Source organism: Trichechus manatus, unplaced genomic scaffold (assembly GCF_000243295.1).
Source record: "Trichechus manatus latirostris isolate Lorelei unplaced genomic scaffold, TriManLat1.0 scaffold00154, whole genome shotgun sequence".
Classification (NCBI taxonomy): domain Eukaryota; kingdom Metazoa; phylum Chordata; class Mammalia; order Sirenia; family Trichechidae; genus Trichechus; species Trichechus manatus.
The window spans coordinates 2773756-2788586 of NW_004444090.1; the positions used below are offsets into that span (position 1 = coordinate 2773756).

Sequence of the window (14831 nt, forward strand, 5' to 3'; positions counted from 1 at the left end):
TGTTTTTTTTAATTTGGCTATGTCTGAGCAGGCGGGCTGTGTGTTCTTTGTTGTTTGCTCGTCTGTGGGCACAATGCTTTTCACCTCCTTCTCCAATTGGCAGGGTCAGTCACTCAGATATGGTACGGCAGGGCATGTCTAGCTGAAGAGGAGTTACTGGGACGGGTTGTTTGTGGCACCCACCACAGCCACCAGTGGGGGTCAGTAATCAGTGCAGGGCAGGTTCCAGTAGGCTGTGCCTGTGCTGCTTGGAGGTGTGATGTTAAGCGCATGGTGCAGGTAGGTAGGATGTAGTGGGGAGACTGTTATGTGTGGAGGTAAGATGGATATGGGAGAGAGGAGAGAGGAACAGGAACCAAAAACATACAAACAAAAAAGAATGCTAGGGGAGCTTGGTGTTGGAGTGGAGAGATGAGGGACTATGAAATGGAGAAAAACAAAAAGGGGAAGAGGAAGAAAAAAAAAAGAAAAGAAAAGAATGAATGAATAAAAATCGGAAAGGTTAAAGAACAGCAAAGTTCCCAGGGATCCCACCATTGTAGCTATGAAGTCTGGGGAAGTTTCTCTCAGGTGTTGCAGTACAGTCTGGCTAGAAGGCGTAGAGGTACACAGCACCAGGTATTCAGGGAACAGAAAGAGAAGGAAGATATAGAGAGATGAGAAACTGAGTAATGAAGGAAGATGAAAAGGGAAAAAGAAGGAAAAGAAACCAAAACAAATTAAAAGAAAAAAAAAGAACAAGAAAAGCCCCCCAAAAAACAAACAAAAAAAATCCCAACAGAAAAAGAAATGTCCTCAGGGATCCCTCTGCACGTCTGTGCAAGCCGAGGGGATAGTTTCCAAGCCACGCAGCACCGCCTGGCCAGAACGGGCTCCCAACTCAAGAAAAGGAAAAGAAAACAAACAATTCAAAACAAACCAATGAATAAAAGCCCCGGGACCTCACCAGCGCAGCAGCCCAGACCGGGAAGCAGCTCCACACTCTAACGGAGCTCCGCAGCCCCTCAGGAAGAAGCAAAGATGGCACACGGTGCCAGGTATTTGAGCAAAAGGAGAGGGAGGTGGTGAGAGGTAAGGAAGAAATCAAAAGAAGCGAAAAAGGCAACACCAGCAGCCAACAAGTGGCACTCAGAGAGCCGACCTGTTCGGGTGGGTGGAATCCAAGTAGCCGGGGCTTCCTGGACAAGAGATTGTGGCCCTGGGAAGCAGAGGAGGCCGAGTGGGGGTGAAGAAGGGTGGGTGGTGGGAAAGCGTGTATAGCAAATTACTGGTTGTTTTGTCTCCTGCTGGAAGCTCCGTGAAGCTGCTTTCTTGTACCGTCTGTTTGCTGGTCTCTGATAGGAGTTCAAGATGGCAGATCCGTGCTGCGTTAGCTCTTAGGGGACCTCTGCATGAATCTCTTCTTGCTCTCCGTTCTCTATCAGTTTTCTCACTCCATTTGGTGCTTCACTGAGTTTTTATCTGTTCATTTGATGTTTTAGGGTTTCAGGATTGTTGTTTTCTCTGTCCGGCTTAGTTTTTCGGATATTTGCTGTGGAGGGATGGCGTGGTGCTTCTGCCTAGAGCGCCATTTTTCTTTTGCTCGTGTTCTTATGTTTTAAGAGTTATATTGTAAGGTATATTCTGGATCTAGTTCCTTATCAGATATATGATTTACAAATATTTTCTCATTCTCTGAGTTGCGTTTTCACTTTCTTCTTTATTATTTTATTGTATGAAGTGTGTGTGTATATATGTGTATATATACATCTATAAATATACATCTATAAATATACATTTATAAATATATATAAATATATATCTATAAATATATACCTATAAATATATACCTATAAATATATACCTATAAATATATACCTATAAATGTATACCTATAAATATATATCTATAAATATATATAAACCTGTTGCTGTCGAGTTGATTCTGACTTGTAGTGACCCTATAGGACAGAGTAGAACTGCCCCATAGGAGTTCCAAGGAGCAGCTGGTGTATTTGAGTTGCCAACTTTTTGGTTAGCAGCCAAGCTCTTAACCACTGTACCACCAGGATTCCATATATATATATGTATATATAAAAAATTTGCTGTTTCAACATTTTTTACATGTGAATTTAGTGACATTAATTACGTTCATCATGTTGTGCAATCATCCCCAGTATCAATTTCCAATTTTTTTGATCGTCCTTAACAGAAGCTCACTTTCTCACGTCTTAACAGAAGCCCTTTGAAGTACAAAAGTTTTTAATTTTGATAAAGTCCAATCTATTTTTGTTGCTTGTGATTTTTGCTTTGTTTGCTTATTCTTCCTTCTGCCTGCTCACATCTGCTATTAAGTCCCTCTGGTGAATTTTTTATTTCAGTTATCGTACTTTTTAACTCCAGAATAGTATTTGGTTCCTTTTTCATAAGTCTGCCTCTTCATTGTTATTGCCTGTTTGGTGAAACATCATCCTTATATTTTCTTTTAGTTTTTTAGACTTTTTTTTTAGTTATTTGAATATATTTAAGTAGCTGTTTCAAAGTGTTTGTCCAGCAAGTACAGCTTCTGGGCTTCCTTACGGACAGTCTGTTGACTGCTGTTTTTTCTGTGTATAGTCCATATTTCTTGTTTCTTTGCCTGTCACCTAATTATTTGTTGAAAACTGGTCGTTTTAAATAATATAATGTGGCATTATGTAGTATAATGAGGGAAAAATCAGATTCTTCCCCTTCCCCAGGATTTGTTGTTACAGTTCGTTCGTTTAATGATTTTTCTGAATTATGTAAAGTCTGTATTCTTTGTCGTGTGTTGTTACTGAAGTCTGTGCTTGGTTAGCTTAGTGGTCAGCTAATAATTAGTCAGAGATATCTTTAAATTCCTAGAACTAATAAATCTCTCAGTCTTTGCCAAGGGGCTCTGTGTGCATGTTGGGGCATGACTTCAATGCTTTGGCGAGCTATTTACAACTCTGCCTTAGCTTTTATATTCTACTTGCACAGCCCCTCACAATCAGCCAGCGACAAGAGCTTAGGACTTTTTCAAGTCTTTCCTGGGCATGCACATAGCCCTGGGCATATGCACAGCCCTGTTCATGCATGTGGCCTTCTGGTTTCACAGGAATATGTTGGAGCTTTTTAAAACCCCTTATAGATATATCATATCTCATCTTTTTAAGTATTTTGTTCAGCTTTTTGTTTGTTCCAACTGCTCTTGTTGTCAGGAAGCTTAGATGTTAAACAATTGCTGCTGCTTGTTTTCTACAAATGCCCCAGGTAAAAGGCTGTTCACACTCGGTCATATCTGAGTCAGGTTAAATAAAGACCAGCCATGCAAGTGGGTTTTTCCAGGGAACTGCCAGACAGTTTAAATAATGAGAATTCTCTGATGCCATTGCTTTTGGGGAACTCCAGATTGGTTCTGTCCCATCCAGTGGCTGCTAGGCTGCTCATTTTCACCAGGATTGTGGTTTTCGTGGCTACTGCGGAGCTGGGGAGAGAGGACTGGGAATAATAGGAAAGCTGCAGTATCCCAAAGCTCACTGTTCTTACCAAGATTCATTCATTTTTCTTAAATAAATACTCCCCAAATTGTTGCAAGCCTATGGTTAATTTCCTCAGTTCTAAAAAAAGTTGATTTTGGCAATTGTTACCAGTGTCCTCATTGCTTTTATGGAAGCAAAGTTTTTGGAAGTCCTTACTCTGCCATTCCTAGTGACTTCACCCCTTTCTCATTCTTTTTAACATTTTCTGCTTCAATTTTTTTCTTTGTTTTTTTTACCCCCTTTCCCCCTTTTCTTTCTACCCATATTGTTGTTGTTTTTCTACTTATGCTGCTACTTTGGCAGTGGCTCAGGGGCAGTGCCTAGAGCTATTAGTAGTACTTACAACCAAGAAAGTTATTTCAAGTTTAGGAACCCCTAGAGTGAAAAAAAGAGCCCTGGTTGTGCAGTGGTTAAGAGCTACAGCGAGTTACGACTGCTAACCAAAAGGTCGACACGTCCACCAGCTGCTCCTTGGAAACCCTGTGGAGCAGTTCTACTCTGTCTTATAAGGTCACTGTGAGTTGGAATCTACTTGATGGCAACAAGCTTGGTTTTGTTGTTTTTGGTGGTGCGTTGGTTAAGAGTTACGGCTGCTTAACCACTGTGCCACCAGGGCTCCTTTTTTTTTTTTTTTTACTATAGGGGTTCTTAAATTTGAAAGTTAGTTCAGTTCAAATCTACCACCGGCTGCATAGAAACCCTATGGGGCAATTCTACTCCGTCCTATAGGGTCACTGTGAGTCAGAACAGACTCGATGGCAAGTGGTTTGGCTTTTTTTGGTTTATAGTAAAAAAAGGAGTCCTGATGGCACAGTGGTTAAGTGCTTGGCTGCTAACCAAAAGTTTTGGCAGTTTGAACCCACTCAGGTGCTACATGGGAGAAGGACCTGGTGATCTGCTTCTATAAAGATTATAGCCAAGAAAACCCCATGGGGCAGTTCTACTCTGTCACATGGGGTTACTGTGAGTCAAAAATCAACTCTATGGCACCTAACACAACAACATATTAAAAAAAGTACTCCTTAGATGACTGGTTTTGTTTTAAATTAAAAAAAAGCCTAAGAGCATTGTCTCAGTCATCTAGTGCTGCTCCAACAGAAATACCACAAGTGGATGGCTTTACCAAGAGAAATTTATTCTCTCATAGTCCAGTAGGCTACAAGTCCAAATTCAGGCCATCAGCTCCAGGGGAACGCTTTCTCTGCTGGCTCTGGAGGAAGGTCTGTGTCATCAATCTTCCTCTGGTCTGGGAGCTTCTCTGTGCAGGAACCTCAGGTCCAAAAGACGTGCTCTGCTCCTGGCACTGCTTTCTTGGTGGTATGAGGTTCCCATGTGTCTCTGCTCTCTTCTCTCTTTTATATCTCAAAAGAGATTGCATTAAGACGCTAATCTTGTCAACCTCATCAGTATAACCTCATCACAGTGATAGAATTTATAACACATGAGAAGATCACATATAATCTCATCATAGTGGTAGAGTTTACAACACATGAGGAAATCACATCAGATAACACAATCATCTTAATACTGGGAGTCATGACCTAGCCAAGCTGCTGCACACATTTTTTGGGGGACACAATTCAATCCATGACAAGCATTATCACCCAACTCCTCCTACACATACTTTTAAAGTTTGATGTTGAGATTTTACCTTCCCATCTATTTATTGGTTTGAGAAATGTTTGTCTTATAGCATTGGAGATTATAAACAAGTTAGGCATTCGAGTATCCTTGTGGACTACAGAGATCAACTCCAGTTGGTCATTTTGTGATCCTGGTGTGAGCCAGAGCATTTTGGTATATTTTTTTACCTGGCTTTCCATCTAAAAGGTAGAAATATTTTGATGTTAAAGTATTGGTCATAGTTGCCATGCCAACATTTAGAAAATAATCATCACAATTCTCTCTTTTCTAGTGTCTTAATTACTTCATTTTTTTTTTTTTGGTGTAATGTTTATGAAATAATAGTGATATTTTTTTTTCTTTTTTTTTTAGAATCTCAAAATGTGGATTTTATTTGTAGTGTTCTTGTGGTGGCTGATCAGTTTCTCATAACTCGATTGAAAGAGATTTGTGAAGTAGCATTAACTGAAAAACGTGAGTATTATTAAATTAGAATATTAGTACATTTTCGGGTTGATCCAGGGTTACTGTATTTTACTCACTTTAAGACACTGTTTATGGTAAAACATGCTATCATTTTTTTGTACCACAAAAAATGTCAAAATATTCACTGTTATGCAACATCATCTGTAAGCACATCCTATTTCTGAGATGATAGCATCCAAAAATATGTGCATCTTAGAATTGAAATATGCTGTTAATTTTTTTTGGAATATAAAACCTTGAATAATAAAGGTGGTGTCAATTTTATTTGGGATCTTGAAAGGTGAAAGTTTGAAAGCTGAAACGTTTTACCCTTGCTCTTGGTAAAAATTTATATACTATGTATATCAATATAACTCTACTTTTAGCTGCTCCCTTTTCAAACTGTTTCCTGGAATTTTTATGTAACTATTCCATTAAGATATCTGAGCCAAACATCTTTTTTCTCTCAAAATACTATTTCTGCTCTCTTCAGTAGCATGGCTGTCCTCTTCAACACACAACTTTGAAACCCAAAGCTTTCTTTTCTTTGTTATTTTGTTTCTTATACCCAAATTTATCAGCTGTCAAAACTGATTCATTCTCAACTATATTGATCACATTTTCCCCCACCCAATGACGTCTAGTTGGGGTCATTATTATCCCTCCCTCCTGTGTCGCAGTAGTCTTTAAATGCTCTTTTCCCCTCTCTACTCCTCTTTAAGTGTCTATGGGAAGTAATTACGTCTCTCCCCTGTTTTAACTGTTTTTATTTTAGAATAACTTAAATTTCCTTAGCCTAACATGGAAATCTTGTGGCTTTCTAATTTTATCTTTGTTCTGCTTCATTGTTTCAGAAATTGAGGGGGTTCCTGTCAAATTTTTCTAATTTGTACTTGCTAGACATTTTAAGTCTTGGCTCGGGTGTCATATTTATTCACTTTTCTTGAGCTCTTTGGACTATATTCTCTTTAGTTGTCAAAAATAAGAATAACAGCCCTGATCTCTTTTTAAGCTAGAAAAGGGAAATATATTAAAATAAAGGACGTGACATACAATAGGAATAGAAGATATATACAGGTGGTATTTTCAGTTCAGTTAAATTTCCTGGCTTCACTTGGATATTCCTTTTTAGCCCCTGCTGCACAATTGCTTTTACTTTATGTAATGCCCCTGGATCTCTGGAATCTAGCAAGTGAAAGGTTCAACAAAAGTTGGACTCTAATTTTTGACCAGTGTACAGATCCTTCTCGCCAACTGAACAACTCTAAAGACTTTTTTCTGTGATCCAGTTTTACTTCTGTGAGATGTGAGACCTTGGGCTCATTGTTAGCTGAAACTTTAAGTTAGTCAGGAGTGAGTCAGAAGTCCATTATTGACTGTAGTTGCAACCTTGGACAGAGTTACAAGGCAGAAAGAGAAAGGAATGGAGGAAGCCAGGTATAGCAGTCGTGCTCCTCTTTCGTCTGGGACTCTGAGTAAGTAAAAAAAAAAATTATTGTAGGGGTTTAGGAAGCCAAAGTTAGATGCTAGCTAGGGAGAATATTCTGGGGGGGTCTCTAGCAAAACAGGACACTTTATATGTAAGACTGTCTACTGGGATTGTAACTAAACCCAGAATCTTCGGCATAGTATGCCGAATTCTGCACTGGCTTAAATAGTAATTTTGTGGTATAATTTAAATATACTTATTTAACAAATATATAACATGTTTGTATTTATATACATAAATATAGCCTCATAAATTCTGATAGAGTATTCGAAATGTATACCTAGTAGAATTATTTCATCAATTTCTCTTAGTTTTAGGAAATTTTTTTAAAGTTTTATAGAAGGGAGAATAATTATTCTGTGCTATATAAATAAAAAGGAAAGTTGTTCATCAATGAAAGTTAAAAATATTCAGAAAACGTTAGATGGAAGATTGTCAATTCTTGTGTGTTTGTTTTAGGTGACACTGTAGTGCCCCTACTGTTTTCTTTTGCTTAGAATGTTTTTGTGTATGTACTTATTTTACTTTATAACTTCTTTATAACTAGTCATTTAAAATTACTTTGGCATATTGGGATGGAAAATGAGTTCTGTCTTTGCCCCAGTATAAGTTATCTTTGGCGAGAAACTACTTTCAGTTTTCTAAACCTGAAACCTTAGAAATAAGTATACCTCATTTGCTGTAGTAACATGCCTTTCATTTCATTTTTTGCAAATCTCTTCTTCCTTTATAGTTACCCTTAAAAATGCTGCTATGCTACTGGAATTTGCAGCCATGTATAATGCTGAACAATTGAAACTGTCTTGTTTACAGTTTATAGGACTGAATATGGCAGCTTTGCTTGAAGCAAGGTAGGTTAAGTGCATGCATTATATAACTCAAAAAGCAGATATTTATATGCAATAGCAGGTATCTTAGTAATTTAAAACTGAATAATAATAAATTCCAGCTATGTAGAAAATAAAAAATTAAGAATTCAGTCATTTCCCAAATATTTTAGTGCCTACTATATGCCAAATACTATTGCCAGTGCTAGGATACAACAGTGGATAAAACAGACAAAATCTTTGTCCTTAGTGAATCTTACATGCTAGTTGAAATATTGTGAAACAGTATTATCACAAGTGTATTTTTTATTTGTATGCATTATCTGTTTACTTGTTTAGGCTGATATGTAACCATGTAGTTGTTACCTTGGTTTTTAGACACTATGTGTAATACTAATTAAACTAGTACTTAACTACCTTTCATTTAAGCATACAGAAAATTTGTTACTGGTTGGTATCTATTTGTTCTTTGTATTTATTCTCTTTAAGACATTTCCTATACTATATACTGATTTCTTTGATCAAATTTAGGCTGCAGTAGATGGCCTGAAAAATTTAATTGGTCTGGTTTGTAGCAAGCTGATATATGTGTTGAAACCTTTACACAGAAATCAATTTGTAATGAAGTGCTCCTTATTTAAAACATGACACATTTTAGATAAAAATCAATTAATTGCATATGTCCGTCCTAGTTTATAAATTAATATTCCATATTACATTGATGTTTACTTGGATGGAAATAATTTGATAAAGGCTAATGATTTAGGAGGAGCCCTAGTTGCACAATGGTCAAGAGCTGAAATGCTAACCTAAAGGTTGGTGGTTTGAACCCACCAGCTGATCCTCAGGAGAAAGATGTGGCAGTCTGCTTTTGTAAAGATAACAGCCTTGGAAACCCCATGGGGGCAGTTCTCCTTTGTCCTGTAGAGTCGCTATGAGTCAGAATTGACTCCACGGCAGCACGTTTTTTTTAGTGATTTAGAAGTCACAGACATTTTACAATTAGAGGGAACTTGGAAATTAGTCCCATTGTTTTCAAACTTTTAGCAGTGGGTCTTTTTTTTTTTTTTTGATGAAATAAATTTTCAAGCATCTTTTTAATATAAGGTCAAAATTTTATTACATTTATTCACTGTAAAGCTAATGGTGAGAAAATGAGGCTACAAACAGAAGTTTAGAGTCTTAGTGTCAGTTTGCAGTTAATAGCTCAGCGTCCAGTTATTTCTATATTTTGTTTTAATAGCAATAGTAATAACTAATATTAGTGCATACTGTGTGCCAGGCAGTGTTCTAAAAGTGTTACATAGATTAATTCAGTTAATCCTCGTGTAAACTTTGATTTAAATTGTCATTGACACCTTACAGTACCTCTTTGGAACCCGAGAGTTCCTTGAAATCTAGCTTGAATACAACTAATCTAGTCGAAACCGCATTTCAGATGTGGAGATACTCAGGCCCATAGAGGTAAAGTGAGTTGCTCATGGTCATGTAGGTAATTGTTAGCAGTGCTAATCCTAGATAGAATTCAGGTATCCTCATATTCAGGCCATTGTTCTATCGATATAATGCTTGCCTTACTGTTAATGATTATAATTTGTGAAAAATGAAGGTTAGAAAATGCTTACTGTTTTGTTAAAAAAGAAATGATTCTTTGTATACTTATTGATGAGAGTTGCTTGAGTTTAATTCAAGATATTTGTCTTGATTTGTTTGCTGTCTATTGGAAGTGTATAATTTATAACTACACCTACTTCCAAAAATAATTTGTAGCAACTGGTATAGTCAGTGCTCCAAAAATAACTTCGTTACTCATTAGACATACGAACTATTTCTGTGTACTTGAAAATCCTGAGAAGTATTAAGTCACTGAGTCTTACCGTAGAATTTTTTTATCCTGTTTTTTAGGTCTCTTGATGTTTTAAGTGATGATGTTTTGAAGGATCTTTCTGTGTTTTACCGAAAAATGGTACCGTTTGTATTTTTCAGTAAAGCCTGGCTATAATATTATTAACTAAAGCAGAATATTAGATCAGACTTCCCAGTGGAATAATTTCTTAATGAATTGTAATACATTAGAGGATCTTTCTAAAATGAGGACGTAGGATTTCTTTACAGATCCCACAATAAGTACAATAATTGAAATTGAAGATATTTATTGATAAAATTAATGTCTATTTTAATTCCCTGTAAATAAAAGTTATTGAAAGCTTCAGAGAGTCTTTCATCATTTACCAAAGGTCAGCACAGTGCAAAGACATGGATTCAGATGATCCCTAAGAAATGCTTTAATATGTATTTCACAATAAAGTGGAGTTTGTTTAAAAGTATTTTTTTTCTCACTTTCTTATGGATAAACTGTTTATAGAATCTAATCATAATACTGTAGTCAGGAAGTCATTAGACATTCTAGACTTTTTCTAGTTAATGTCATAACATATTAAAACAAATAAGATGTTATACCTATTTAAAAAAAAATCTTTACAAATTTTGTGTTTAAAAAGTGACATCTTTCCTTTTACAGATCCCAGCAATGGATAGGAGGGTTATTACACCATATCAAGATGGACCAGATATTAGTTATTTGGAAGTAGAAGATGGAGATATCTTTTTGAAAGAAGAAATAAATATGGAACAAAATTATTTGTAAGCCCTATTTTCTCTTTCTCTTTTTTTTTCCTTCTTTTTCTCCTCAATCTTGGGCACGCTTGACACTTTTGTGTTGACATTGGAAGAAAAAATTGAGAAACCTGACATAAGAAGTATGTATTTGTGTTTATTCTAAGCCTTGAAATAATACAAAGTGAATGCCTAGTTAATATTTGCAGGTCTAACAAATTTAAAATATAAATGTAAAAAGAATGTAGCCTTGGATTAAACATGTTGGGTTGAATGAGTGCATTTGTCTTACTCCTACCAAGATTATAATAAAGAAATAGAAAGGCATATTGCATTAGAGCAGAGAGGACAGGAAAGGGGAAAACAGCAGTTAGGAGATGTTAATAGTTTCAGCAGTTGGAAAGTGATTGCCAAATGGTAACTGACGTAGAACAGAAAAAAGCTAAAACAGAATCCTGGAAAGGCTTAAGAATTAATGGCACCAGGTTTATGAAGACCAGAGTGAGTCGTTGAACTTGGAAAAGAGCATTGTTTGAAAGTCTTGCATTGGACCTCTTTCTCCTCCATCTTGGCAGGTTTACTCTCTGGAGGTGTTGAATCATAGAGGCTCCAGAGAGTGGTGCACCAGCCACAGATGAGGTGCTGTTCTGAAAATATTCTTCTCTAGAGAACCTGACTGGTTCAAGAAATATGACCTACGGTGACTGACATTTGTGGGTCCTGCAGTAAAATTCCAGGTTCTACGTAATCCTCCTATAGTGGGGCTGACCATTTGATGGGCCTCATATAGAACTTCCAGTCAGTGTTTTTGGTTCACTTGCCATCTGGTTAAAGTTACTTTTCCATCTGCTTGGTAAATGAACTTTTTGCAGAGTGTTACTATGTGAAACCTTTAGGTATTCAAGTAGTTTGCTATATAACCAGTTTTGTAGCTTCCTCTTAAATTGCTTCTTGGATTCCAGAGATGTTCATTTTTTAAATCCTTTTTTGAGTCAGGCAGCATTTGAAATACTTAAAGTTTATAGATATCTGACTTATGTATGATATTAAAATGATCATGAAAATCATTATATTACTGTACATACCAGTTACTGTTGCGTTGACTCTGATTTGTGGCAACACTATGTGTGTCAGAGTAGAAGTGTGCTCCATAGGGTGTTCAATGGCTGATTTTTTGGTAGTAGATTGCCACACCTTTCTTCTGAGGTGCCTCTGGGTGGACTTGAACTGCCAACCTTTTGGTTAGCAGGTGAGCATGTTAACTGTTTGCACCACCCAGAAAACCAAAATCTGTTGCCATCGAGTGAATTCCGAGTCATAGTGACTCTATAGGATAGAGTAGAACTGCCCTATAGGGTTTCCAAGGAGTGGCTGGTGGAGTCGAACTGCTGACCTTTTGATTAGCAGCCGAGCTCTTAACACTGTGCCACCAAGGCTCTGCACAACCCAGAGGTACCTATATATTAGTATTAATATAAACATTTCATGTTATTCTCTACAAAATAATAGTATTCACAGCTGACCTGTGTAACTGTGGATGAAATATATAATGAGATCTATAATTTTTAGCTAAAATATGACAGTTGTGGCCCTCATAGATATTTTATTTTTCCTTTTTTTATTCATAGTAACCATTATCTGAAATGCTTTTAAAAATTATTACCAAATATTTCTGATTCAAGATCATAGTTTGATCTTGTGATCAATACTATAAATGTGTGCAGTATTTTACTTTTCAAAATATTTTCCTATATACCATCTTATTTTTAACTTTCACAGAAATGCTAGGGTTAGAACAAGTAATAATATCACACTGAGGCCCAGTGAAGTTAATTTGCTCAGTACCTCATAGTTAATTGTGACTAGAATCTGTGTAATCTTGTTTTCTGTTTAACCAAAATGCTGTATTCTGGTAGTCCAATGCATAGTTCTGCTGTTTAATCTCTACCTTAATATATTTTTATGAAATGACTTTTATGTTTGCTTCTTCCTAGGGAAACTATGTTCAAGAAGGTGAAAACAAAAGCAAAAAAGAAGCCACGTAAGCGTTCAGATAGTTCTGGAGGTTATAACCTTTCAGATGTTATTCAGAGTCCACCATCCACAGGTTAGTGGAAAGTGTTTTAGCATTTATTTCCAGTTCTAATCTTTGGTTTGTCTTTATTAATTATCTGATTTATTTAATATGTATTAAATCCTGTTACATGCCATCCACTGGGACTGCTGAATTAGAAAATAGTTCTTTTCTTAGGGAGGTTACAGAAAATTAGTGCAATGTGATAAGTACTCTGATTGCAGCTTGCTCTGTGGGCACAAAAAAGGCAATCAGACTAGTCTGAGATCAGGGAAGACCCCTTGGGGGAAGGTGGTATGTAAACTGGATCTTGAAGAATGAAGAGAAGTTAACCAAATAAAGGAGGCAAGCAGACATACTAAGCAAAGAGGGTAATATGTTCCTAAACTTAGAAGCAATAGAAAGAATTTGCACATTTTTTCTACATATAGTTTAGCATGGCTCAACCATATAGGTTGTGTGCAGATAGGAAGTGTTTGGAGAGGGTCAAGTGTGTGGCTGATGATGGATTTTTAAAGCAGTGTGTGACTGCATAGGTTTTGTTTTTAGAAAGACCACTCTGTCAAGTAGCATGGAGGGCTCAAGGTAGGTAAAACAGGACAGAGACTCTTACTATCAAGTAGATTCAATTCAATGCTCCAGGTGCCACACCAAGGGAAATGTCATTCCTGTGCTTAAGGAGCTCATAATCTAGTAGTCAAATACAATACATTTTATATCTAGGCATTATGTGAGCCTGTTTGAAAGTAAAGGAGTTCTGGTGGTATGGTGGTTAAAGCCCTTAGCTGCTAACTGAAAGGTTGGCTGTTCAAACCCACCAGCCACTCCATGGGAGAAAGATGTGGCAGTCTGCTTCCATAAAGATTTACAGCTTTGGAAACCCTATCGGACAGTTCTGCTCTGTCCTATATGGTCACTATGAGTCGAACGACTCAATGGTAGTGGGTTTGGGTGGATTTGAAAGTAAAGGTTATCCACCTTTCTAAAGTTTTTTTCCCAATTTTTTCATTTGAAAATCTTTAACTTACTGAAAAGTTGGAAGAATACTGTGAATACCTATATACCCATCAGCCAGGTTCATTGATTGTTAACCTCTTGCCACATTTGTTTTTCCTTCCAGGCTCTTTCTTGTGTGCTCCCCACTGCCACCATGCAAATATATACACACTAAATTATGTGCATGTGTGTATATTTCTCTTTATATAAGAATTTTTTTTTTTGTGATCTGTTTGAAAGTAAGTTGTAGACATAATAACACTGTACCCCAAAATAATATACATCAGCTAAGAATAAGGATATTCTTCTGTATAACCACAATACCATGGTCCCACCTAAGATAATTAATCTTAACTATTAGTATTATCTAGTATTGCAGCCCATAGCCGGATTTCCCTAATCATCCAAAAAATATTTTTATAGCTTTTTTGTTTGTCTGTTTGTTTTAATCTTAAAAAAAAAAAAAAAAGATCTATGTTCCAGTCAAGATTCATATTCCCTTTGGTGATTAATGCCTCTTCAGTCTCTTTTAACTAGAACAGCCCTCCCCGCTTTCTTCCCCCTAAAAAGTTTAGGCTATTTGTCTTAGAAATATCCCACATTCTAGATTTGTCTAATTAGATTAGGTTAAACTATCTAAATTTTTAACAGTTTCTCCAGATGAAACATGAGACGTGCCTTTAAAATAATGATACCGATACTACAGTGTGGCTTTCCGAAATGGGAAGTATGTCTATAGCAGTAAGACTAACGTGGTGCAGTTTCTACTCAGCAGTACTTTCATGGTCAATCTGCTTTATATAAGTGACATTGAAAACAGAAGTGCACATTGTTTTGTGTCCCTTTGAAAAAATTGGTTGTTATTTAGTGCAAAGAATTTCTTTTTATGTTTAAAAATATACTACAGATGAGGTACAGTAAGTCCTCAGATTATGAACGTCTGACTTGCAGACAACTCATACTTGCTTTTTAATGTTATGTAAATTTGCCCTCACTTCGAAACAATTGAACCAATGCCCACTCATAAATTCTTCATCACAGTCACCTTCACTTGCTGTACATGCAGCTTTTAAATCGTTAAAAATGCTTCGATCCTTTTCTTGCACTAAAGTAAGGCTGAATAAGAACTGTATGTACCTGTTCCAACTTACCTACAAGTTCAACTTAAGACCCACTTAGGAATGGAGCTCGTTCATAACCCAGGGACTGCCTGTACCTGAC

At 36.6% G+C, this 14831-nt stretch overlaps 1 protein-coding gene across 3 annotated transcripts in view; it reads left to right on the plus strand.

The window, feature by feature from the left end:
• Positions 1-14831, plus strand: part of IBTK (inhibitor of Bruton tyrosine kinase) — a 106989-nt gene that overhangs the window by 47904 nt on the left and 44254 nt on the right. For all 3 annotated transcript variants that reach the window (XM_004386056.2, XM_023740395.1, XM_023740393.1), the window contains exons 17-21: positions 5516-5617; positions 7831-7948; positions 9830-9890; positions 10446-10567; positions 12535-12647. In XM_004386056.2, the coding sequence (XP_004386113.1) occupies positions 5516-5617; positions 7831-7948; positions 9830-9890; positions 10446-10567; positions 12535-12647 (516 nt within the window). The remainder of the gene's footprint in view (positions 1-5515; positions 5618-7830; positions 7949-9829; positions 9891-10445; positions 10568-12534; positions 12648-14831) is intronic.